Genomic DNA, 27115 nt, shown 5'->3' on the forward strand with positions numbered 1-27115 from the left:
CTAAATTTATTGAAGGATAATTTTATGGGCCAGTTTGTGGAGGACCCAACAAGAAGTGATGCCTTGTTGGATCTGATCATTTCCAACAACGCAGAGCTGGTTGGTAATGTAACTGTGCGGGAAAACCTTGGTAATAGCGACCACAATATATTTACTTTTGACTTAAAATGTAGAAAACAAAGACAGGCGGGGAAGGCAAAAACATATAACTTTAAAAAGGCAAACTTCCCTGGGCTGAGGGCTGCACTACAGGACATAGACTGGGGGGAGGTGTTCTCAAATACTGATACAGAAGGTAAATGGGACATCTTTAAATCAACTCTAAATAACTATACATCTAAATATATACCAATGGGGAACAAATATAAACGATTAAAACTAAATCCTACATGGCTGACACATGATGTTAAAAGAGCAATAAACAACAAAAAAATAGCCTTCGAAAAATACAAATCTGATGGGTCAGCGATAACATTTAAACAGTACAAAGAGCTTAATAAAATCTGTAAAAATGTAATAAAAACAGCAAAAATTCAAAACGAGAGACAGGTGGCCAAAGAAAGCAAAACTAATCCTAAATATTTTTTTAGATATATAAATGCAAAAAAACCAAGGACAGAGCATGTAGGACCCCTTAATAATGATAATGGGAAGGTTGTCACAGGCGATCAAGAGAAGGCGGAGCTACTGAATGGGTTCTTTAGTTCTGTATACACTATGGAAGAAGGAGCTGACATTGGCCAGGTCAGTGCTGGTAACACATCATGTAATGTACTGAACTGGCTTAATGTAGAAATGATACAAGGTAAGTTAAGTGATATAAATGTAAGCAAATCCCCAGGGCCGGATGGATTACACCCAAGAGTTCTTAGAGATGTAAGTTCAGTAATATCTGTACCCCTGTTCATGATATTTAGAGATTCTCTGATGTCTGGTATTGTGCCAAGGGACTGGCGCAAGGCGAATGTGGTGCCAATCTTCAAAAAGGGCTCTAGGTCTTCCCCAGGAAACTATAGACATAGTTTAACGTGCATTGTGGGTAAATTGTTTGAAGGACTTATAAGGGATTACATACAGGAATACATAGGGGATAATTGTATTATAAGTGATAGCCAGCATGGGTTTACTAAGGATAGAAGTTGTCAAACCAATCTAATTTGCTTTTATGAAGAGGTGAGTAGAAGCCTTGACAGAGGAATGGCTGTGGATATGGTGTTTCTGGATTTTTCTAAAGCGTTTGATACTGTCCCTCATAGACGTCTGACAGGTAAGTTAAGGTCTTTGGGTTTGGAAATTTTAGTTTGTAACTGGATTGAACACTGGCTCATGGATCGTACCCAGAGAGTGGTGGTCAATGATTCGTACTCTGATTGGTCCCCGGTTATTAGTGGTGTACCCCAAGGTTCAGTACTGGGCCCGCTGCTGTTTAATTTATTTATCAATGATATAGAGGATGGTATTAACAGCTCTGTTTCTATCTTTGCAGATGACACCAAGCTTTGTAGCGCGGTACAGTTTATAGAGGATGTGTATAGGTCACAGGATGACTTGGATAGACTAAGTGTCTGGGCATCCACTTGGCAAATGAGGTTCAATGTGGATAAATGTAAAGTTATGCATCTGGGTACTAATAACCTGCATGCATCGTATGTCTTAGGGGGGATTAAACTGGCAGAGTCACTGGTAGAGAAGGATCTGGGTGTACTTGTAGATCACAGACTACAGAATAGCATGCAATGTCAGGCTGCTGCTTCCAAAGCCGGCAGGATATTGTCATGTATCAAAAGAGGCATGGACTCAAGGGACAGGGACATAATACTCCCCCTTTATAAAGCATTGGTACGGCCTCACCTGGAATATGCTGTTCAGTTTTGGGCACCTGTCCATAAAAGGGACACTGCGGAGTTGGAAAGGGTGCAGAAACGCGCGACTAAACTAATATGGGGCATGGAACATCTTAGCTATGAGGAGCGATTAAAGGAGTTACAATTGTTTAGTCTTGAGAAGAGACGTTTGAGGGGGGATATGATAAACGTATATAAGTATATTAATGGCCCATACAAAAAATATGGAGAAAAACTGTTCCAGGTTAAACCCCCCCAAAGGACGAGGGGGCACTCCCTCCGTCTGGAGAAGAAAAAGTTTAGTCTCAAGGGGCGACACGCCTTCTTTACCGTGAGGACTGTGAATTTATGGAACGGTCTACCTCAGGAACTGGTCACAGCAGGAACAATTAACAGCTTTAAAACAGGATTAGATACATTCATGGAACAAAATAACATTAATGCTTATGAAGAAATATAAAATCCCATCCCTTCCCCAATATCGCGCCACACCCCTACCCCTTAATTCCCTGGTTGAACTTGATGGACATGTGTCTTTTTTCGACCGTACTAACTATGTAACTATGATTAAGATTTTTTAATAGAAGTAATTTACAAATCTGTTTAACTTTCTGGAGCCAGTTGATATAAAAAAATTAAGTTTTTTCCTGGAATACCCCTTTAAAAAAAGATGCACTTTTCAAAATATCAAGTAAAATTGTTAGACTTCTAATTCATTTAAAATGTTAAAGAAAAAAAAAAAAGAAATGCAGAAGTTAGAATTATCGTTATTGGCAAAAAGTTATTCCCTAATAAAGTCAGACATCCCCAATTTGAAAAAACAGGCTTGGTCTGTAAAGGGGTACTCCAGTAGAAAACTTTTTTTTAAATCAACTGGTGCCAGAAAGTTAAACAACTTTGTAAATTACTTCTATTGAAAAATCTTAATCCTTCCAGTACTTATTAGCTGCTGAATACTAGAGAGGAAATTATTTTATTTTTGGAACACAGAGCTCTCTGCTGACATCCTGACCACAGTGCTCTCTGCTGACATCTCTGTCCATTTTAGGAACTGTCCAGAGCAGCATATGTTTGCTATGGGGATTTTCTCCTACTCTAAACAGTTCTTAAAATGGACAGAGGTGTCAGCAGAGAGCACTGTGATCATGATGTCAGCAGAAAGCTCTGTGTTCAAAAAAGAAAATAATTTCCTCTGTAGTATTCAGAAGCTAATAAGCACTAGAAGCATTAAGATTTTTTTATAGAAGTAATTTACAAATCTGTTTAACTTTCTGGCACCAGTTGATAAAAAAAAAATAAAGTTTTCCACTGGAGTACCCCTTAAGGGGTTAAATACTGACATACAGCAAATATTCTATATACAGTATTTCTTCAAGGGCATTACCACTACAATAATCAATACTTACACGGAATGTCAATGTGTTGCCATGAATGAGTCATGTCTGCCCCATGTATATATGCAAAATTTAGTATGTAACTCCTAATGTTCACCAGGAAAATTTAGGAAAATGCTAGGACCTACTGAATTTGGGAACATAAGGCTATTTGAGTAAATACAGTATGTTCCACCCTTGCCTATCTAATGGTGGTATATACAAAGGGCCACTGTAAATTTGTAACCCAAGGGACCAAATACAACTGGAAGTAGTTTTAAAGTGTACCTCTCATGAAACAAACTTTTTATATATTAAAGATAAAGCCTAACTGAACAACTTTTTAATTGCTTTTAAAAAAATTTCCTCCTTTCATGTTTTTTTTTTACTTTAAAAACTTCTCCACTAGGGGTCTCCCTGGCAATACTGTCAGCAAGAATTTCGGACTCAGTGAGTGAGTGTCACGATGCCGGCTGGCAGGAGGTGGATCCTCTGTGCCAGAGAGGGATTGGCGTGGACCGTGCTAGTGGACCGGTTCTAAGTCACTATTGGTGTTCACCAGAGCCCGCCGCAAAGCGGGATGGTCTTGCTGCGGCGGTAGTAACCAGGTCGTATCCACTAGCAACGGCTCAATCTCTCTGACTGCTGAAGATAGGCGCGGTACAAGGGAGTAGACAAAAGCAAGGTCGGACGTAGCAGAAGGTCGGGGCAGGCAGCAAGGATCGTAGTCAGGGGCAACGGCAGGAGGTCTGGAACACAGGGTAGGAACACACAAGGAAACGCTTTCACTGGCACGATGGCAACAAGATCCGGCGAGGGAGTGCAGGGGAAGTGAGGTATACATAGGGAGTGCACAGGTGAACACACTAATTAGAACCACTGCGCCAATCAGCGGCGCAGTGGCCCTTTAAATCGCAGAGACCCGGCGCGCCAGCACCCTAGGGAGCGGGGCCGCGCGCGCCGGGACAGGACCGACGGAGAGCGAGTCAGGTACGGGAGCCGGGGTGCGCATCGCGAGCGGGCGCCACCCACATCGCGAATCGCATCCCGGCTGGAGGCGGTATCGCAGCGCACCCGGTCAGTGGATCTGACCGGGGCGCTGCAGGAGCGAGAGTGGAGCGAGAGTGTAGCGAGCGCTCCGGGGAGGAGCGGGGACCCGGAGCGCTCGGCGTAACAGTACCCCCCCCCCTTGGGTCTCCCCCTCTTCTTGGAGCCTGAGAACCTGAGGACCAGACTTTTGTCTAGGATATTGTCCTCAGGTTCCCAGGATCTCTCTTCAGGACCACAGCCCTCCCAATCGACCAAAAAAAAGGTTTTCCCTCTGACCTTCTTGGAGGCCAGTATCTCCTTTACGGAGAAGATGTCCGAAGAGCCGGAAACGGGAGTGGGAGAAACAAGTTTGGGAGAGAAACGGTTGATGATGAGTGGTTTAAGAAGAGAAACGTGAAAGGCATTAGGAATACGAAGAGAAGGAGGAAGAAGAAGTTTGTAAGAGACAGGATTAATCTGGCACAAAATTTTGAAAGGACCAAGATAGCGTGGTCCCAATTTGTAGCTGGGAACACGGAAGCGGACATATTTAGCGGAGAGCCATACCTTGTCTCCGGGAGAAAAAATGGGGGGAGCTCTTCTTTTCTTATCAGCAAACTTCTTCATGCGTGATGAAGCCTGTAAGAGAGAATTTTGGGTTTCTTTCCATATGGTGGAAAGATCACGAGTTATTTCATCCACAGCGGGCAAACCAGAGGGCAAGGGAGTAGGGAGGGGGGGAAGAGGGTGACGGCCGTACACCACGAAAAATGGGGATTTGGAAGAAGATTCAGAGACTCTGAAGTTATACGAGAATTCGGCCCATGGTAGAAGATCTGCCCAGTCATCCTGGCGGGAGGAAACAAAATGCCGTAAATAATCACCCAGGACCTGGTTAATTCTTTCTACTTGCCCATTGGATTGAGGATGATAAGCAGAAGAAAAGTTTAATTTAATCTTGAGTTGTTTACAGAGAGCCCTCCAGAATTTTGACACAAATTGGACGCCTCTATCCGAGACGATCTGCGTGGGCAACCCGTGAAGACGAAAAATGTGTACAAAAAATTGTTTTGCCAACTGAGGCGCTGAGGGAAGACCAGGAAGAGGAATAAAATGTGCCATCTTGGAAAATCGATCAACGACCACCCAAACAACAGTGTTGCCACGGGATGGGGGTAAGTCTGTAATAAAGTCCATACCAATCAGAGACCAAGGCTGTTCGGGGACAGGCAGAGGATGAAGAAGACCAGCAGGCTTCTGGCGAGGAGTCTTATCCCGGGCACAGACAGTGCAGGCCTGCACAAAATCAACAACATCCGTCTCCAGAGTCGGCCACCAATAGAAACGAGAGATGAGTTGCACGGATTTCTTGATGCCCGCATGGCCTGCGAGATGGGAGGAGTGACCCCATTTGAGGATTCCGAGGCGTTGGCGTGGAGAGACGAAGGTCTTCCCTGGAGGAGTTTGCCTGATGGAGGCTGGAGAAGTGGAGATCAGGCAGTCAGGAGAAATGATGTGTTGCGGAGAGAGCTCTACTTCCGAGGCATCCGAGGAACGAGAGAGAGCATCGGCCCTAATGTTCTTATCGGCAGGGCGAAAGTGAATTTCAAAATTAAACCGGGCAAAGCACAGAGACCACCTGGCCTGGCGAGGATTCAGCCGTTGGGCAGACTGGAGATAGGAGAGATTCTTGTGATCGGTGTAAATAATAACTGGAAATTTTGATCCCTCCAGCAGATGCCTCCATTCCTCAAGTGCTAATTTAATGGCCAGTAGCTCTCGATCCCCGATGGAGTAGTTCCTCTCCGCCGGAGAGAAGGTCCTAGAAAAAAAACCACAAGTAACAGCATGCCCGGAAGAATTTTTTTGTAGAAGGACCGCTCCAGCTCCTACTGAGGAGGCATCAACCTCCAATAGGAAGGGTTTAGATGGGTCAGGTCTGGAGAGCACGGGAGCAGAAGAAAAGGCAGACTTGAGCCGTTTAAAGGAGTCTTCCGCTTGAGGAGGCCATGACTTAGGATTGGCATTCTTCTTGGTTAAAGCCACGATAGGAGCCACAATGGTGGAAAAATGTGGAATAAATTGTCTGTAATAATTGGCGAACCCCAAAAAACGTTGGATAGCACGGAGTCCGGTGGGGCGTGGCCAATCTAAAACGGCAGAGAGTTTGTCTGGATCCATTTGTAGTCCCTGGCCAGAGACCAAGTATCCTAGGAAAGGAAGAGATTGACATTCAAACAGACATTTCTCCATTTTGGCATAAAGTTGATTGTCACGAAGTCTCTGAAGAACCATGCGGACATGCTGGCGGTTTTCTTCTAGGTTAGCAGAAAAAATCAGAATATCGTCCAGATACACAACAACACAGGAATATAAGAGATCACGAAAAATTTCATTAACAAAGTCTTGGAAGACGGCAGGGGCGTTGCACAGGCCAAAGGGCATGACCAGATACTCAAAGTGTCCATCTCTAGTGTTAAATGCCGTTTTCCATTCATCCCCCTCCCTGATGCGGATGAGATTATAAGCACCTCTTAAGTCCAGTTTGGTAAAGATGTGGGCACCTTGGAGGCGATCAAAGAGTTCAGAGATAAGAGGTAGGGGGTAGCGGTTCTTTACCGTGATTTTATTAAGTCCGCGGTAGTCAATGCAAGGACGTAGGGAGCCATCTTTTTTGGACACAAAGAAAAATCCAGCTCCGGCAGGAGAGGAGGATTTGCGGATAAAGCCCTTTTTTAAATTTTCCTGGATGTACTCAGACATAGCAAGAGTCTCTGGGGCGGACAGAGGATAAATTCTGCCCCGGGGTGGAGTAGTGCCCGGGAGGAGGTCAATAGGACAGTCATAAGGCCTGTGAGGAGGTAGAGTCTCAGCTTGTTTTTTGCAAAATACGTCAGGAGGGAGACCGGTTACAGGGGGAACCACAGGGTCACGGCAGGGAGTACTGGGAACCGGTTTAAGGCAGTCCTTGAAACAAGAGGTACCCCAGCTCTTGATCTCCCCTGTGGACCAATCCAGGGTTGGGGAATGGTGTTGAAGCCATGGTAGTCCAAGGAGAATTTCGGAAGTGCAATTGGGGAGGACCAAAAACTCAATTTTTTCGTGATGAGGTCCGATGCACATTAGGAGGGGCTCAGTGCGGTAACGTATGGTACAGTCCAATCTTTCATTGTTAACACAATTGATGTAGAGGGGTCTGGCGAGACTGGTCACCGGGATGTTGAACCTGTTGATGAGAGAGGCCAAAATAAAATTTCCTGCAGACCCGGAATCCAAGAAGGCCATAGTAGAGAAGGAGAAGGTAGAGGCAGATATCCGCACAGGCACAGTAAGACGTGGAGAAGCAGAGTTGACATCAAGGACTGTCTCACCTTTGTGCGGAGTCAGCGTACGTCTTTCCAGGCGGGGAGGACGGATAGGACAATCCTTCAGGAAGTGTTCGGTACCGGCACAGTACAGGCAGAGATTCTCCATGCGGCGTCGTGTCCTCTCTTGAGGTGTCAGACGAGACCGGTCAACTTGCATAGCCTCCACGGCGGGAGGCACAGGAACGGATTGCAGAGGACCAGAGGAGAGAGGAGCCGGGGAGAAAAAACGCCTCGTGCGAACAAAGTCCATATCCTGGCGGAGCTCCTGACGCCTTTCGGAAAAACGCATGTCAATGCGAGTGGCTAGATGAATGAGTTCATGTAGGTTAGCAGGGATTTCTCGTGCGGCCAGAACATCTTTAATGTTGCTGGATAGGCCTTTTTTAAAGGTCGCGCAGAGGGCCTCATTATTCCAGGATAGTTCTGAAGCAAGAGTACGGAATTGTACGGCGTACTCGCCAACGGAAGAATTACCCTGGACCAGGTTCAGCAGGGCAGTCTCAGCAGAAGAGGCTCGGGCAGGTTCCTCAAAAAGACACTTCGAATTTCCGAGAAGAAGGAGTGTACAGAGGCAGTGACGGGGTCATTGCGGTCCCAGAGCGGTGTGGCCCATGACAGAGCTTTTCCAGACAGAAGGCTGACTACGAAAGCCACCTTAGACCTTTCAGTAGGAAACTGGTCCGACATCATCTCCAAGTGCAGGGAACATTGTGAAAGAAAGCCACGGCAAAACTTAGAGTCCCCATCAAATTTATCCGGCAAGGATAGTCGTAGGCCTGAAGCGGCCACTCGCTGCGGAGGAGGTGCAGGAGCTGGCGGAGGAGATGATTGCTGAAGCTGTGGTAGTAGCTGCTGTAGCATCACGGTCAGTTGAGACAGCTGGTGGCCTTGTTGCGACTATCTGTTGTGACTGCTGGGCGACCACCGTGGTGAGGTCGGCGACAACTGGCAGAGGAACTTCAGCGGGATCCATGGCCGGATCTACTGTCACGATGCCGGCTGGCAGGAGGTGGATCCTCTGTGCCAGAGAGGGATTGGCGTGGACCGTGCTAGTGGACCGGTTCTAAGTCACTACTGGTGTTCACCAGAGCCTGCCGCAAAGCGGGATGGTCTTGCTGCGGCGGTAGTAACCAGGTCGTATCCACTAGCAACGGCTCAACCTCTCTGACTGCTGAAGATAGGCGCGGTACAAGGGAGTAGACAAAAGCAAGGTCGGACGTAGCAGAAGGTCGGGGCAGGCAGCAAGGATCGTAGTCAGGGGCAACGGCAGGAGGTCTGGAACACAGGCTAGGAACACACAAGGAAACGCTTTCACTGGCACGATGGCAACAAGATCCGGCGAGGGAGTGCAGGGGAAGTGAGGTATACATAGGGAGTGCACAGGTGAACACACTAATTAGAACCACTGCGCCAATCAGCGGCGCAGTGGCCCTTTAAATCGCAGAGACCCGGCGCGCGCGCCCTAGGGAGCGGGGCCGCGCGCGCCGGGACAGGACCGACGGAGAGCGAGTCAGGTACGGGAGCCGGGGTGCGCATCGCGAGCGGGCGCCACCCGCATCGCGAATCGCATCCCGGCTGGAGGCGGTATCGCAGCGCACCCGGTCAGTGGATCTGACCGGGGCGCTGCAGGAGCGAGAGTGTAGCGAGCGCTCCGGGGAGGAGCGGGGACCCGGAGCGCTCGGCGTAACAGTGAGTCTGAAATCAGCTCATTGCAGCTCCCCTCCTTTCAGACAGGCAGGAGGGAGGGAGTACTGAGCTGTACACAAGCAGGGAGCGAACAGAGAGGATACATTCCCCCTTCTCTTTTTCATGTTCCTCTCCCCTCTGTCCACTTTCCACATGGCTAACTCTCTCCACAGACTTGCCGTTGCTATGACAACCTCCCTTGCTATGTGCCTACAACTGCGCTACTGAAGAGCATAGAAAAAAGGTTTTTTTTTTTTTTTTTTTAAAGCAAAATAAATGCAGGGATAGACTTTGTCAGAGTCAGGGACAGATGGGGAGAGGGATTAGGGGAAGTTTAGATGGTGATAGGTACTCTTTAAAGGAATGAAAGGGGTATTCCGGCTATAGACATCTTATCCCTTATTCAAAGGGGATTTCTGTGCAATCTCCATACAGCACCATCATTCTATGCCGGGTTGCTGCTCCAGTCTCGGAAACCTCTTGTGTTTCCGGAACTGGAGACGTCACGCTACGCCCCCCTCGTGACGTCACCCCCCCCTCCCATAGACGTGAATAGAGGGGGTGTGGCGTGACATCATGTCTTCAGTCCCAGAAACACAGAGGTTTCCAAGACTGGAGCAACAGCCAGGCATAGAATGCGGGTGCTGTACGGAGATCGCTGCGGTCCCAGCTGTGGGCCCCTGTGATCAGACATCTTATAAGATGTCTATGGCCCGAATACCCCTTTAAGATATTAAAAAAAAAAAGCAGCTCATGGGCATATTATGGCCACATGCTCTTTTTGAAACATATTACATTCAACATTTCTGGCATTATTTGACACTATTCATTTATATCAAATTAAGTGGCATCGTCCATCTCCCATATCCCAGCCCAATAGCTTTGAGCGCTATCAGTTAGCAGGCATTCTATCAAGGTTCATCTCTCTTTCAGATGAACTATTTAGTCTAGAGAGTCCCAAAAACCCATTGTGCAGCTGTGCCAGTTTTGCTCACCATGGGGAAAAGAAATCCCACCTGAACTCTCAGACTTTACACCTTTTTTTTTTTCTTCATTTTTTTGTGTTCTCTTTTTATATTCATGTTGATTTCACAATTTAAACTCTTTTGATATTCGTGTTGATTTCACAATTTAAAGGAAAACTGTCAGCTTGGTCCCCCTGCACTAACCAGCGGTACTGACTAGTAGTTTGATGCTTACCGCGCCCAGATCCGTCCTGTTGTTCGGCCATAATCCTCTATTTTCCTCTAATTAGGTGCTAACTTGCACTGGCCGGGCTAACTGGCACTCTGACGTCAGTGTTTTTGGCCGGCCAGCTCATCAATATTCCTCCCTTCCCTCTGCCTATCCCTCCTCTCCCTGCTCTGTAATGAAGAGGGATAGGTGGAGGGAGGGGAGGAATATTGATGAGAAGATTACGGCCGAACGGTGGGGCGAATCTGGGCACTGTAAGCATCAAACCGGTCAGCGTCCCCTGCACTACCAGCCAGTACCGCTGGTTAGTGCGGGGGGCAGCAAGCTGACAGTTTTCCTTTAAAGCAAAGTGTTATAATATGTATTACTTACTATGATTAGAAGAATAAAGTAGATGAAGTTGTAGAAGGAGTGTGCATCCATGACGTAGTACATGATCTCTACCCAGCCCTCCAATGTAATGACCTATAAGACAGAAAACAGAAATCTAAGCATGCGGAGCATAACCAAAGTAATGTGTAGTAATCTAGGGACTGATATTTATACATTTTACTCATAAGATATTATTTTATTTGAGTCACATAAAAAATGTCAAATGACAAAACTCCACCTGGAATATGACAATCCAAGCATATCCAATGTTATCAAAATTAATGGCGCCTTTATGGGGGTTGGTGTTGCTGGTGCGACAAACATTGTAGTACTGATTCCAGTTGACACACATGCCGGTGACATTAAATTCCTGTCGGATGGAATTGTAGTAATAGAAGTCCTCTTTATCCAAGCAGCATTCATGCCCCCGATCTCTAAGGACTGGGATCTCATGACATCCCATGATTCCATTGTCACCAGATAATGAACAGATAAATGGCATTTCGTCATCTTCTTCAGGCTGATAATATGGTGGTAATGTGATATCACCTTGTCTGGAAGACAAAATTGGAATGTAAGCTAAAAATAATGCATAACAATCTATATGGTAAAGCACATCTAAATGTTTAAATACTATTCGAATAGATAACACAACAACATAGTAATATAGTAATACACTGCTCAAAAAAATAAATCACACTGTCCACTCAGGAAGCAACACTGATTGACAATCAATTTCACATGCTGTTGTGCAAATGTAACAGACAACAGGTGGAAATTATAGGCAATTAGCAAGACACCCCCAATAAAGGAGTGGTTCTGCAGGTGGTGACCACAGACCATTTCTCAGTTCCTACGCTTCCTAGCTGATGTTTTAGTCCCTTTTGAAAGCTGGCAGTGCTTTCACTCTAGTGGTAGCAGGAGATGGAGTCTACAACCAACACAAGTGGCTCAGGTAGTGCACCTCATCCAGGATGGCACATCAATGCGAGCTGTGGCAAGAAGGTGTGCAGTGTCTGTCAGAGTAGTGTCCAGAGCATGGAGGCGCTACCAGGAGACAGGCCAGTACATCAGGAGACATGAAGGAGGCCGTAGGAGGGCAACAACCCAGCAGCAGGACAGCTACCTCCGCATTTGTGCAAGGAGGAGCAGGAGGAGCCCTGCCAGAGCCCTGCAAAATGATCTCCAGCAGGCCACAAATGGGCATGTGTCCACTCAAATAGTCAGAAACAGACTCCATGAGGGTGGTATGAGGGCCCGAAATCCAGAGGTGGGGGTGGTGCTTACAACCCAACACCGTGCAGGACGTTTGTCATTTGCCTGAGAAATTCGCCACTGGCACCCTGCGCTCTTCACAGATGAAAGCAGGTTCACACTGAGCACATGTGACAGACGTGACAGAGTCTGGAGATGCCATAGAAAATGTTTTGCTGCCTGCAACATCCTCCAGCATGACCGGTTTGGAGGTGGGTCAGTAATGGTGTGGGGTGGCATTTCTTTGGGGGGCCCGCACAGCCCTCCATGGATTTGCCAGAGGTAGCCTGACTGCCATTAGGTTCCTTGATGAGGTCCTCGGACCCCTTGTGAGATCATATCCTGGTGCAGTTGGCCCTGGGTTCCTCCTAATGCAAGACAATGCTAGACCTCATGTGACTGGAGTGTGTCAGCAGTTCCTGCAAGAGGAAGGCATTGATGCTATGGACTGGCCCGCCCGTTCTCCAGACCTGAATCTGATTGAGCACATCGGCGACATCATGTCTCGCTCCATCCACCAATGCCACGTTGCACCACCTCATCAGGAGCATGTCCAGGCATTGTAGGGAGGTCATACGGGCACGTGGAGGCCACACACACTACTGAGCCTCATTGTGACTTGTTTTAAGGACATTACATCAAAGCTGGATCAGCCTGTAGTGTGGTTTTCCACTGTGATTTTGAGTGTGACTCCATATCCAGACCTCCATAGGTTGATAAATTTGATTTTCATTGATAATTTTGTGTGATTTTGTTGTCAGCACATTCAACTATGTAAAGACGAAAGTATTTCATACGATTAGTTCATTCATTCAGATCTAGGACGTGTTATCTTAGTGTTCCCTTCATTTTTTGAGCAGTGTATATTTCTCTTTTCATGCTACCTAACTAATGACTCTATATTACTTACATATATAAAACATTTCTTTCAATAATACATATTTATTTGGCAGGCAAAAACATAGTATGAATTTGTCAAATCATGTATATCATTTTGATGTATTGACCCAGTAGTGACTTCCCACTTTCTCTGGCTGAGGGAAATGAATGGCTCCTGCTCCACTCCTGCTTACTTTCTCCTGGGTAAGCAATCTCCACTCATGGATACTTAACCCTTTGACCACTACAGTCTGTGACCATGGCATGAACAAAGGGGATTCCTGATCAGTTATTGTAAAAAAAATATTGCAGCTTAACCACATTAATTTCAAGTAGACTGAGCTGTGAGATTTTAAAAAGGTCTGCGAATACAACCTCATATGGTGTTAGCCTGGACTTAAATCCCCTCCCCCTGAGCCTAGCTTTCATTCCCCATTTGGAAATAAAGTTTCTGCCCATCCTAGTAAAGTACTGACAACCAAATTGTAAAATTCCTATATCTCAGGAGCTGGAGAGGGAGTATAGCAACAAAATAAAAGCAGCATTATAACCAGGACACCAGAGGCTACATAATGGTAGAAAAAACTGCATTTGTCAATCTTAAACACAGATCCTCTTTTTCCCATACTGTATAGTGCAAACCCACCACCACTATGTCTGAAGGGTCATCTGTTTCGTCCCAGCTCTGTGCATCCATAAATATTGTTACTGTAGCAGAGTCATGTGACTTCTGAACAGCCACTACGTTGACTATCAGATTTTAAACTGTATCCTCTAGAGCTCATATCATCTATGCCCATTGGGATGACAGTTTAATAAACCTCATCTCTATATTCTCTTTAATAAACTAAGAGACTATAAGTATACAGTCAGGAAGGCTGAATTGTCAACAAATCGATGATAACTGATGTGTGACAGCAGCTGTGTAATCATCATCAGTAATCCCCCCCGTGAAGAGCTTGAGTGGAACAGTCCAGCCTCCAGCTGTTGCAAAACTACAACTCCCATACTTTGGCTGTCCATGCATGCTGGGAGTAGTAGTTTTGCAATAGCTGGAGACCCACTGCTTGGAAAACATAACTAATAATACTAGCAGAATTACATATATAATATATATAATGAAAAAATCAGGAATATTTCCTTAAATGGGTACTCCGGTGGAAAACTTTTTTTTTTTTTTAAATCAACTGGTGCCAGATTAGTAAATTACTTATATTAAAAAATCTTAATCCTTCCAGTACTTATTAGCTGCTGATTACTACAGAGGAAATTATTTTATTTTTGGAACACAGTGCTCTCTGCTGACATCAAGACCACAGTGCTCTCTGCTGACATCTCTGTCCATTTTAGGAACTGTCCAGAGCAGCATGTTTGCTATGGGGATTTTCTCCTACTCTGGGCAGTTCTTAAAATGGACAGAGGTGTCAGCAGAGTGCACTGTGGTCATGATGTCAGCAGAGAGCTTTGTGTTCCAAAAGAAAATAATTTCCTCTGTAGTATTCCGCAGTTATTAAGTACTGGAAGGATTAAGATTTTTTAAATAGAAGTAATTTACAAATCTGTTTAACTTTTCTGGCACCAGTTGATTAAAAAAAAAAAATAATAATTTCCACCAGAGTACCCCTTTAAATCTAATAATCTAAAACAAAAATTTCTATTTTGTTTCTATATTCAGACATTTCTACAGTAAGCATACTGCTATTTTTACTTGCTCTATAATATGCATTATATGCCACCTCTTGACTCCCGAACAGTTTCGGCTAGACTGTATGTTACCATCAGCTAATCCATCTATCCCTGGGCTCGGATAATGAACACTGATTTTTTAATAGCCTTTACAATCAGCTGGCTGCACCTTACATGCTGATAAGGAGGCATGTAGAGACACAGTTTTCTTCCATTAGGGATAATGGCACTAATACTTCCTAGAAATAACTCACTGTATGCGTGATCAGTAATGCACAAACATCTTTGTCCTCCATATGTGCTATTAAGTATTAAAGGGAACCTGTTTACCTGTTACGTATGTTGAAAATGCAATCCAATATGCAAGCACCATGTTATAGAGCAGAAGGAGCTAAGCAGATTGAAGTTCCAGGATAACTTGTTAACTATCGGGTTAGGGGCCTTCTGAAATGTTTTGTTATTTGACTGTGCTAAAGTGGCTGTAAAGTTAGTGTACCTGTGTATATGTTCATTTTTAGCAGCATACAAAATCAATGTTGTCTGGGGCCTTTCCTAGTTACAGTGCGGCTTGAGACAATGATTTACTAGTCAGGTGTTAAAAGGGAGCATGTCTGTGCTTCACTGGGTGGGAGGGAGATCATTCACCACAGGGCTGTAGGGAATTGTTTCAAGCACAGCATGCATGCAAGGAGTCCATCTGTGCTTTAATTGGTGGGGTGTCTGATGTGTGGGAGGGAGCAAAGTCATTTCCACCTACAAACAATAGATCCTGGGGATTATAGTTGAAGGGAGGGCACAGAAACAGATCACAAGCACAGATCCTAGGTAAGTTAGTCTGTGTTAGTGCAATGTCCTACTACCCATGAATTTGTCGTTTTGCTGAAGAAGCCCTTCACTAGTCAAAATTGTTGTTATTTTTTTTGTATTTCATTGTCACTATAGCATAAACTGAGGTATTTTAAGAGTGCAAGGGTTTAATATTTGCATTATTCTGTATCAAATGAGTGAGTCTTTGGTCACATGATATACTCCACAGTCAGCTTCTATGCAGAAGGGCCACTTTAGGGTAAAATGCTATGCTGCTATGGATTTACCTGTGGGAATGCTGCAACTTTACAGCCCACAAATCCGAAATGTTGTGGTCAGCAGGATCGCAGCAGGAGACAAATCTGGCAAGATCCTGCTGACTACGTCAGAAGGAAACAATTGGAACACATACCGGTACTACACAAATGTAAGTTATTCAGCCCCTGTTTTAACTTTTATTAGGAGAGGGGCTTATTCACATTTTTTACAACATTTCTCAGAGTGCCAATCGGACAGCACAAAGTCAGGTGAGGACCCTCCAGTCACAATCTTAGCTGATCAGGACACCACGATTAACCTGCAGAAGTCTTCATTAGCCCCCTTGAATCCACATGTACCAAGTACCAATAATTTTAACTTTTTAATCCCATAATCAACTTTGATTGTGGGATCTACAGGATTAATGCTGGACATATGCGTGCTCATTGTTGCTCAGCATTAGCGGTGAGGCCTGGCTGCTGATAGTGACGCTTCATAGACTGGTATTGCTTTATGACGTAAATATACGCCACTTCACATTAACGTATTCCTGCCCATAATGTAAATATACATCATAGGCCGGGAATGGGTTAAAGGGGTTGTCTGGTGAAAAACAACTTATCCACAGGATAGGGGATATTCTGTTTTTATGTGAGGACTGGAGATGCCTGAGTTCAGAGCTCCCATAGAAATTCATGGCTCTGCCTACAAGTATAACATATATATGGTTATTGTTGTGAAGCTGCTCCACTTACCGCTCCTATGCATGGTGATGATAGGGGCTGTGCTGGAGATCTCACAGCATGTATCGGATACGTGCTTGTAGGCAGAGCCATGAATATTTATGAAGGGTTCTACAGAGCTCAGGTGGGCAGCCATAAGAGTGTACTAAGGTGCCTCTTAGTACACCTAGTACATATTTAAAGTTTTGGGCATAACAGAACCACATATCAAAAAAAGGTAAACACTGCTGGAATCAGTGTAACCCGCACTGTTAGACTGTACCAGCAGGTTAATGATGCTGGGGTCAGATTCCCTTTAAGAAAAAATAAATAATGTATCTTTACTAATCTTTCCTGATACCATCTTTAAACTTTTTCCAGCTTTGGGGCATTCTTCCTGTAAAATTATGCAAAGGCCTATTCAAGATAAAGTCCAATGCTAGAGAGGTAGATCTAGCACTCCCTGTGCATATAGTGTATAGTCCGTAAGCGGGAGGGGTTACCTAGCTGGGGTCTAAACAGTGATTTACCGGAAAGATGGTGCTCTATTGTAGAAGGTACATTCAAATTCTAGCACAATGTGAACATAAGTAAACATCCAAATAATGTAGAAGTGGGTGGATGGGCACTATACAACACTAGTAGTAGTAGCCCGGTGAAGTGTTTGGGGTGCTAGACGCTAGTAGGACCAGCAATTCCACAAAAAAAATATCCAAAGGAAGAAAAGAGCATGTCTGCTCATGTCTCATGTTTACTAGTGTTTAGCACGAATATTCGTAATGCTAATTTTTATCGCGAATATGGGCACTTTGCGATATCACGAATATGTATAATATAGTGCTATATATTCATAATGACTAATATTTTTTTTTTTGTTTTTTTTCATATGCAATTTTTTATTCGAATTTTCCATGCAAATTTTCCCATGAAAAAAAAAGTGAATGAACATAGCGAATATGCGAATTTCGCGAAAATAGGACGAATAATAATCAATATATTCCAGAAATATCGCGAATTCGGGGCCCCTGCTGCTCATCAGTGATCACTAATGTTCACCAGTGAAAATGCAAAAAACTTGAAGAAACCAAACAGTAAGTGCCATTGGCGAACTGCTGTTCACATTGTACTATTCAAGATAAGGCATTACTAATGCTACAACTTAATAATAAAGATGACAAAGAAATACTTTGACTTAGACACAGACATACAAACAAAAAACATACATGGACTTACATAGTAAAGTTCTCCTCTAAAAAGCATCGATTGCGAAGAAGTCCTGCCCAAAGCTGTACACCAATGATTCCGAATATGAAGAAGACAAAAAAACACAGAAGAAGGACATTCCCCAGCATAGGCAATGTATCCAGCAGCAAGTTTACTAGGATCCTCATACCTGCAAATGAGTAAAAAGGAAAAACAGCAGAAATGGAAGAAAAAATACTGAAGGAATATGTAAAAATAGCATGCCAACGACCAACACAAGGACAGCATGGGGCAAGGATAGCACGAAGGGGGATAAAAGATGGTCATGGATACTGAACATTTTATGTACATAGGAAACAGGTAAAAGAGATATAGGTATAACCACAGAGGATAGATTTGTCTTTAAAAAAACAAATACAGTTTCTCCCATCAGACATGGATGGTTTCATCCCAGCAGACACATGTTCCATCCCATGCATGCAACATAATAGTAACAGAGCACATGAAAAGCAATGACCGAATCACAACACACAGATGGTTAAATTGGTAAAACACCCAACATGCTGCGTTATGATCTGAATGTGATTTATTATTGTTGTACATGCGTTGATGCCCTCTTATATGGTGAAGGGTCGGCTGACAAGTCTTTCTGGACATGTGATGAGAAGTTTTTTTTTCTATATGAGTTTTTCCAAAATTATATTTATATACAGTATGTTAGGTTACTAATGGAATGAAATACACTTGTCTCGTAAACATCTCTCCAGGGGGTTGAAATAAGTGAAGAATTTGCAGTGGTTTTGATTGAGATTAGAATGGGCCACATAAAGGTACTAGAGAGCGTGAGCAGCGATGCGTAGAGCATCACTGCCTACCTCTAGGCCACTGTACAGGAGTAGGATCTTCAACCCTTGACTGCATATTTACTCACCCTCTACACACTTCAGTTTGTCATGTGGGCCAGCTCAGCATTTTCCTCAGCAGCAATCACATGACCATGTTAGCGCCCACTAAGGACATAAGTGGGTACTGATGTGGTTACATGATTGCCACTAAAGAAAACATCTGTGCTACACATCTGATAGGCCAAGAGCATGAAGTAGGTATGTAACACGGGTTGAGAGTTGAAGCATGCCTTGCTGCTAAGTATGTGCAATAGCAGGGACCCTTGACTTTGACAGGAGTCCCTGCTCCTGTACTCAATTCCCCTGAAGCCAATCACAAAAAAAACTGATTATTTTGGGATATTTGGAACAATTTGGATTAATTCCATATGCATTCACTCATCAGTACTGGGTGTGTGTGTGGGGGGGGGGGGGTATCCTGGAGTCAGCAAATACATGTTTTTCTTTACGTAGAATTTGCTTTCTGTATCAAGTGTCTTATATGAACACTACATAACAAATAATCTTTTTTATCCACTCAATTCACTGTACATCCCTACTGATTATGAGCAACAAAATATTTTGAGAACAATTAGGAATTGATTCAAAATGTTTTTTTTAAGGAAAATAATATATTTGTTTTAAGAATAATGCTGAAAAAGAATGCTACAATCCATCTACCCCTGCTGCATACCAAAAGTTGTAGAAGTAATTTATTCAGTATGAATACTTTATTAATAATATTAAATAGCTCTCCAGAGAATAGTAAAATGAACAGATCTAAAAACTAGAAATGCTTAAAAGGAATATATCATATTTTAAAATACTATTTCTTCCTTTCTAATCTGCTTTGAAGTTCTGCCTGATTCTTTCTTCTATTGTCTTTATGAGGACAGCCATGTTGTGTGAGTTGCAATAAAACCAGGGTTGGCATTCAGCCAATTCTCTCTGGCTCATGGGAACCAGTTTAATTCATATATAGGGCACAGTGTATAATTACATTATGTGGGGGAATTGTGCATAATTAATTCATACACGGGGTATTGTGTATAATTAATTTACCTGTGGAGCACAGTATATAATTATTTTTTTGGGGCACAATATGTAGTTAATTCGTTTATGGTAGTGGCAGTATCCTATTCAAGGTGCACACTGTGTAGAGTTACAGTGTATGGCAGTGTTACATTACGAATGCACAGTGTGTGGAATTATATTATATTATGCGGAGTCTCTTACGGGGTTTTATTTAGAGGGTACAGTGTGTGGCAGTATTATATTTAGAGGGTACAGTGTGTGGCAGTGTTCTATTCAGAGGATACAGTGTGTGGCAGTGTTATATTAAGTGGGTACTGAATGTTGCAGGATTTTATTCAGAGGGAACACTGTTTGGCAGTAATATATTTAGAGGGTACAGTATGTGGCAGTATTATATTCAGAGGGCACAGTGTGTGGCAATGTTATATTCAGGGTGCACAGTGTATGGCAGTACAATATTTAGGGGACACAGTGTCTGGCAAAGTTATATTGATTATTGTCAAACTCTGCAGAGGGACAATGTAGCTAGAAAAAGAAGTCATGGCAGTCTGGACCAAATAAAAAAGAAAAGTAAAGACTGTAGAGAAGACATCACCTGAGAGTTACTGGTATCATTGCATTGTTCCTAACTGTGTGAGTGATGTAGTCACTTATATTGTTCTGAGTAAAAAACAGCTCCCAGCATACCCTTACCATAGAAACATAGAATGTGTCGGCAGATAAGAACCATAAGGCCCATCTATTCTGACAAATATTCTGAATACTATTAATGATTCCTGGCCCTATCTTATATGAAGGATAGCCTTATACCTCTCCCATGCATGCTTGAACTCCTTCACTGTATTGGCAGCTAGCACTTCTGCTGTAAGGCTATTCCATGCATCCACTACTCTCTAAGTAAAGTAATACTTCCTGAAATTACTGTAGAAATCTTTCCCCTCTAATAGAAAACTATGTCCTCTTGTGGTAGTTTTTCTTCTTTTAAATATTGTCTCCTCCTTTATTGTGTTGATTTTCTGTATGTTTTTAAAAGTCTGTCATATCCCCTCTGTGTCTTCTTTCTTCCAATCTATACATGTTAAGGTCCTTTAACCTTTCCTGGTAAGTTTTATCCTGCAATCGATGCACTAGTTTAGTAGCTCTTCTCTGAACTCTCTCTAGAATATCTATATCCTTCTGGAGATACGGCCTCCATTACTGTGCACAATTCCCCAAGTAAGGTCTCACCAGTGTTCTGCCATGAGCACTTCTCTCTTTCTACTGCTCATACCTCTCCTGGCATGAGCACTTGCCTCTTTCTACTGCTAATACCTCTCCCTATACACCCAAGTATTTCCTGCTGCTCTATGACAATGTCTGCCTACCTTTAAGTCTTCTGAAATAATGACCCCTAAATCCCTTTAACTCTCTTGACCCCTAAATCAGTTATTCATATAAACATTTAGTTCCCAGAGTTCTGACCATTCCTCTAGTTTACCTAAATCCTTTTCCATTTGCCATATCCCTGCAGGAACATCATCAGCAAAAAGACCAACATATTGCCATTCTGACCTTCTGCAATGTCACTAAAGATATTAAACAATATTGGTCCCAGTACAGATCCCTGAGGTCCCCACTGGCAACTTGCTCTGAATATTCTCCATTGACTACAAGCCTCTCTTGTCTGCTACTCAGCCACTGCCTAATCCACTCAACAATATGGGAGTCCAAGCTCAATCACTGCAGTTTATAAGTCTTCTATGTTGGACAGTGTCAAAAACCTTACTAAAGTCTAGATAAATTATGTCTACTTACCTCCATCATCTATTATTTTAGTCAACCAATAAAAAAAATCAATAAAATGAGTTTGACATGATCATCCTGAAGTAAACCCATGTAGTTTTTAATCTTGCAATCCATTGGATGTTAGAAGTTCCACAATCCTATCCTTTAGTAGGGTTTCCATTAATTTCCATTAATGTCCCCACTATTGATGTCAGGATAACTGGCCTATAGTTGCCTCCCAGTATGACCAGTGTATATGTCCTTCTTACTACTCCCCCTCCCCCATGTTCTTCTTACTACTCCCCCTCCCTATTTTCTTCTTACTCCTCCCGTCCCTTCTTGTGTCTTTCTTCTTACTACTACCCCCTCCCTATGTTCTTCATACTACTCCCCCTCCCGCTCCCTATGTTCTTCTTACTCCCCTCCCACTGTTCTTCTTACTCCCCACCCCCTATATTTTTCTTACTCCCCTCCCCCTCCCTTTGTCCTTCTTACTCCCCCTCCCTGTATCCTTCTTATTCCCCTCCCCCATGTCCTTCTTACTCCCCCATCCCCCTTTCCTTCTTACTCCCCCTTCCCCTCCCTGTGTCCTTCTTATTCCCCTCCCCCATGTCCTTCTTACTCCCCCTCCCCCTGTCCTTCTTACTCCCCCCACCCCCTCCCTGTGTCCTTCTTACTCCCACCTTCAAAATGTTTTTTTTTTTACTAACCCCCTCTATGTCCCCCCCCCACCCTACTAATATTATCAGTTACCTCCTCCGGCTCCTTCCCTGGACCCTGTAGCATGACTGAGCTCCTCTACCTCCTGGCTGTCACTCAGTCCGGCCGGGTACCACGTGATACAGGATATTCAGTTGCCTGTTCCCGGACGGACTGAAAGGAAGTGAGCACTCAGTGTAAACTTCCTGTCATTCCGGCCAGGAACAGGAAACTGAATCTCCTGTTCCTGTACTGCGCGGTACCCGGCCGGACTGACAGCCAGGAGGAAGAGGAGCTCGGCCACGCTACAGGGAAGGGGGAGGAACTTGGGAGGTGATCAGGAAGTGCTGCAGCCGGCAGAGGCTCTCTATAGAGCACTCAGGTGGCTGCAGCCTTAAAGGAAGCACAACAAGCAGTGGCTCTGCTTGGGGCCCTGGGCCAGCTCGGGACCCCAAGCAATTGCTTGGTTTTCCTGTCCTTCAGCGACGGGCCTGTTAACTGGTATATTTGATCATTCATTTTTGATAATGCGCTGCACCGTGGTGTTTACGTCAGATGCCTCAGATTGAAGTCTCTTCCATATGTTATTTGAAATATTTTATTTTAATTCTGCCCTCTGATTATATAATTCCTATCATAGTGTACACGGCAAGGGTAAGGACTGACTGGAAGTGTCTGTGGTTGGTCTGGAAACTGGAATTATTTCTAAATTTGTTATTGATTTAACAGAGTGTCCTCACAAAAGTGCAAAATAATTTATCACTAGGATATATCATTGCCTACTAATCATTGGGGATATGACTGCCGAAAGCCTCACTGATCAGGATAAAGGCGCAACAGGGCTTCTCTACTCAAGCTAATGGGGCTATAATGTACTTCCCTGCACAGTGGGTGGCCAAGAGCAATGCACAGAATAAGCCAAAGGGACCTCTATCCTTTCTTACTTGTGATCAGTAGGGGTTCCACAGGTCTGGCGGAATCTCTTTGTGACATATCAAAGATGGAACTACTCTTTTAATCAGACATTAATTGGAATTTTTTAGGTTACATGATGTTTTTTAAAGGTTGAAAGATAAGCATTCAATGTATGTTGTATCAATAAATTAGGAAGAAAGTTATTAACTACAGCAAGCATTCTATCACTCACAAACTATTCAAACTATAATAATGGATATAAATATTTATTATTTTGTTAATTTTTGGTGACTGCGATTTGTTTCCAGCTATGTAGAACTAGGAACTATTTGTTGTAGTGATTTAAATGTCATGTTCACATACTAGAAAGCCGATTCCCAAAACTGAGATTTACTTGGGGAAGGGTAGCTAGGGGTATGGTGTCTAAAGGATTACCTGGTCTTTACCTTTAACCCCTCTACTGAAGCATGGACCAAAAAAGTCATAAAATGGCGGCAGAAGTACTGATAGAAAAGTGGCATGATCAAGAAAAAACCAAGTGTCATCACAAAGGGAACATAATGCAACAGTCCAGAGGATGAAACAAAAATTTACCCAAGTTGCTGTGTTAACCAGGAGATATGCTGGTTAACACAGCAACTTGGTGTGGAAGGCCAGAGAGAACAGTGGCCAGGAAACATAGGGTCAATGTCAACTGCAATAGCTATACTGCACCTGAAGGCATCCAACTGCTAGGGCCATGGTCCCCAGCTTAGATTCGGCAATACAATGGGAAGTAGTAAACTACCATACCCCCCACCTAAGAGCTTGTTAATTTGCTTTTAGACTAATTTTGTCTATTTGCTGTTTTAGGGGTTGAAGCAGCCACGGTTATCTATCCCTTACAGTGATTTTATTCAGACATCAGTATTTAGTACATGGGCTCAAGGGTTCAATTTTATTTATTAACAAAGATGAATCTGGAACCAGAAGGCAAAGAAGACTTGTGGGTGATCTCTCTTTCAAGGTTTTTCTAAAATAAGTACTCCGCCCCTAGACATGTTATCCCCTATTCAATTTAAGGCAAAGACAGTTGATAGATTCTACCTCTGCAATGTTCAGGAAGACTTTCTACTTGGAGAATACACCGACAGTTCCACAGTACAGAGCTGCAGGCACCACCATATGGAACCTTTTTACAACACTATATAAAATCAGATACAGATTACAGCAGGTGATGGAATATCCTCTAGTGATTCTGTATTAAAAGGGTATTCCATGATTTTTTATTTAAATATGCTACAAGGGCTGTAAAATAAGTGTAATTCACAATATAGTGTTTTTTTTCTGTACCTGTGTGTGATGGTGGTCTCACAATTATTTTGTGATTTTTGCCCCAATATTTATTTTTAACAGCATACAAAATGAGTGTTATCTCAGGTTTTCCCACGTTGCAGGGTGACCCGAGACATTACATTACTAGTCAGGTGTTCAGAGAGAGCCTGTCTTTGCTTTCAATGGGGAGAGCAACCACTGGGTGAGAGGGAGATAATTCTGCAAGGAAATGAAGTTTTAGTAAACACAGGTATGTTTCAATGGCCAGGGTGGCTGATGTGGGGAAGGGAGAAAAGTGACCTCACACTTACAATCAAGGAATCATGGGACTTGTAATTGGAGGGAGGGAACTCCAACAGGAAATAGCCATTTCACAAAAAGATAGCAGCAATGTTATAGTGGACTCAGAACACAGCCATATAGCTCCAAGACAAGCACAGATCCTTCCTAAGCATGTCCATTTAAAAGGGATCTGGATGCACTTTTGGAGAATAATAACACAGCTGGTTATGTACATTAGATTTATAGGGACAGAACTTTCATCCAGGGATTTATTCTGAGGCCATATTTGGAGTCAGGAAGGAATTTTTACCTCTAGTATGAGGCCTTCCTCTGTATCATCTCAGTAGGGACTCATTGGGGATATAGGTTGAACTTGATGGACTCTGGTCTTTTTTCAATCTTATAAACTATGTTACTATGTTACTATTACTGTCTGACAGGTAAGTACTAAAATCACCTTATGTTGGATAACCCATTTCATTTGTGATAAATAACTTGTATGTGCCTTTGCATAAAATCAGCCTCATCTAAGTTGTTATAGATTTCTACAATACCCTTTGATATGAACAGCACATACAGCAGTGTAACTTGAAGCTCCAGGCCTCCTTTCATCTAACAAATGCCATTTTCCATGTTGCTAATGATTTTTTTATGCAACAGAGGAGACTTTGGTAGAGAGGTGTGACTGCTATTTTACACCCACTTAAACTAAGCCTGGAACACATATTTAGTTTGAACCACTGTGGACTATTTTCATATTATACAAAGTAGCAGTAGAATATATTAGAGTCCAAAACTTACATTTTTACTGATTTCTTCTATAAATCAAAAAGCAATCACAAAAAAAATAAAAAAAATAAAAAACACATTGTACAGCTTTTGGCCTTAACTATTTGTGAAATTTTGAGATAAGAACATGATGCTGTCCCTGTAGCGTTGGAAATACAACGAAAATAAAACTCCATTCATATCTGGTTTTGTTGGTAAACAGATGGCTCCAAATGTCATTAATCTGGCAACTTTCTCTGCGCAGAAATGGTCTCCATAATTTTTGATTCTGTTTTGGAGCTCAGACTCCGTTCTCTTCTGATCCAACAGAAGGATAATGTTTAGTGTTACTATCAGATGAAAAGCTCTTGTCTGTTTAATGTCGGGCACTTTCTAATTTACTAATTAGGATTTTAGAAACTGGTAATTAGCTTATATACGGGGAGGGGGGAGAACTAAGATCTGATAGAGATTTCAAGCCATCGGATGATCTACAATCTGAATTTATATCACTATTATTGACTAAAAGTCATCCACAACATTCTAATGAAACTGGCATTTTCAACCACCATGGCGTATTAATTCACTTAGGGCAGATGATAGCCTTAAAGGGGTTAACCACTATAAGGTGACTTTATTACTTACCTGCCAGACAGTAATGGGCATGCTTAGGAAGGATCCGTTCTTGTCTTGGGGCTAAATGGACGTTTAGCATGTCCATCATAACGCTGCTGCTTTCTTTTTGTGAAATGGTTATGTCCTATTGGAGTTGCCTCCCTCCAACTATGAGTCCCAGGTTCCCTTGTTTGTAAGTATGAGATCACTTTTCTCCATGTCACACATCAGCCACCCCACCTATTGTAGCACAGATAGGATCCCTTCCATGCGTGCTGTGCTTAAAACTACAATTTCTTGCAGCCCTGTGGAGAATGACCTCCCTCTAACCCAGCGGTCACTCCACCGATTAAAGCACTGCAAGGCTCCCTTTTAAAATGTGACTAGTGAAGTAATATCTTAGACTGCACTGCAACCTGGGAAAAGCCAGAGACAACACTCATTTTACATGCTGCTAGAAATGAACACTGGGGCAAAGATCACATAAAAATTGAGAGGCCTCCATCACACACAGGTACAGACACTATATTATGAACTACACTCACTTTACAGCCCCTGTAACACAGTCAAATAAAAAAAAAATGGAATACCCCTTTAAGAATCTAATTTAATTAAACTTCTTGGGTGCTTAACATTGCCTCTATAGAATGTCATATTACAATGTATTATAAGATAGCATAACTTGCACTAAATCACCATTCTCTAGGAATTTTGACAGCGCCAGTCAACTATTCTTATCGCACAGTTACAACTCGGAATAAATAGTGAAGAAGATTAATTGGCATTCATGAATAAGAATCAAGAAGCGCTGGCGAATCGCCATCTCATTGCCCAAATAATCAGTATTATCACATAAAGACTTTTATGAACTTACTCTTAGTCTGTGAAGTCTCTATCATTCAGTGCGAGTCTGACAGAGAGAGGGCTAGTCATTCCAAGAAGTAACAGCTTCATACATGAGAAAGAATTCTCTCTAATCAAGGACTGAATTTAATAATGTAAAATGTGGTCGATTGGCTCCGGAAAAGTAATTCAACAGAGCCTGAGCTATTGATACATTATTTTCAATTTATTCTTTTTATTAGATTCTAGCTATCAAATGTATTATCCTGGTGTAATGGCAACAGGAAAGTCAATTGTAGACAATTCAGGATATAGAATGTG

The 27115-nt window shown here is 43.0% G+C and overlaps 1 protein-coding gene across 2 annotated transcripts in view; it reads right to left on the reverse strand.

Moving 5' to 3' along the window:
• The window catches only part of CACNA1I (calcium voltage-gated channel subunit alpha1 I), a 721300-nt gene that overhangs the window by 241020 nt on the left and 453165 nt on the right, over positions 1-27115 (reverse strand). For both annotated transcript variants that reach the window (XM_056524026.1, XM_056524025.1), the window contains exons 6-8: positions 17706-17865; positions 11105-11420; positions 10867-10959 (exon numbers count right to left, since the gene is read on the reverse strand). In XM_056524026.1, coding sequence (XP_056380001.1) covers positions 10867-10959; positions 11105-11420; positions 17706-17865 — 569 coding nt within the window. The remainder of the gene's footprint in view (positions 1-10866; positions 10960-11104; positions 11421-17705; positions 17866-27115) is intronic.

Source organism: Hyla sarda, chromosome 6 (genome assembly GCF_029499605.1).
Source record: "Hyla sarda isolate aHylSar1 chromosome 6, aHylSar1.hap1, whole genome shotgun sequence".
Taxonomy (NCBI): Eukaryota; Metazoa; Chordata; class Amphibia; order Anura; family Hylidae; genus Hyla; species Hyla sarda.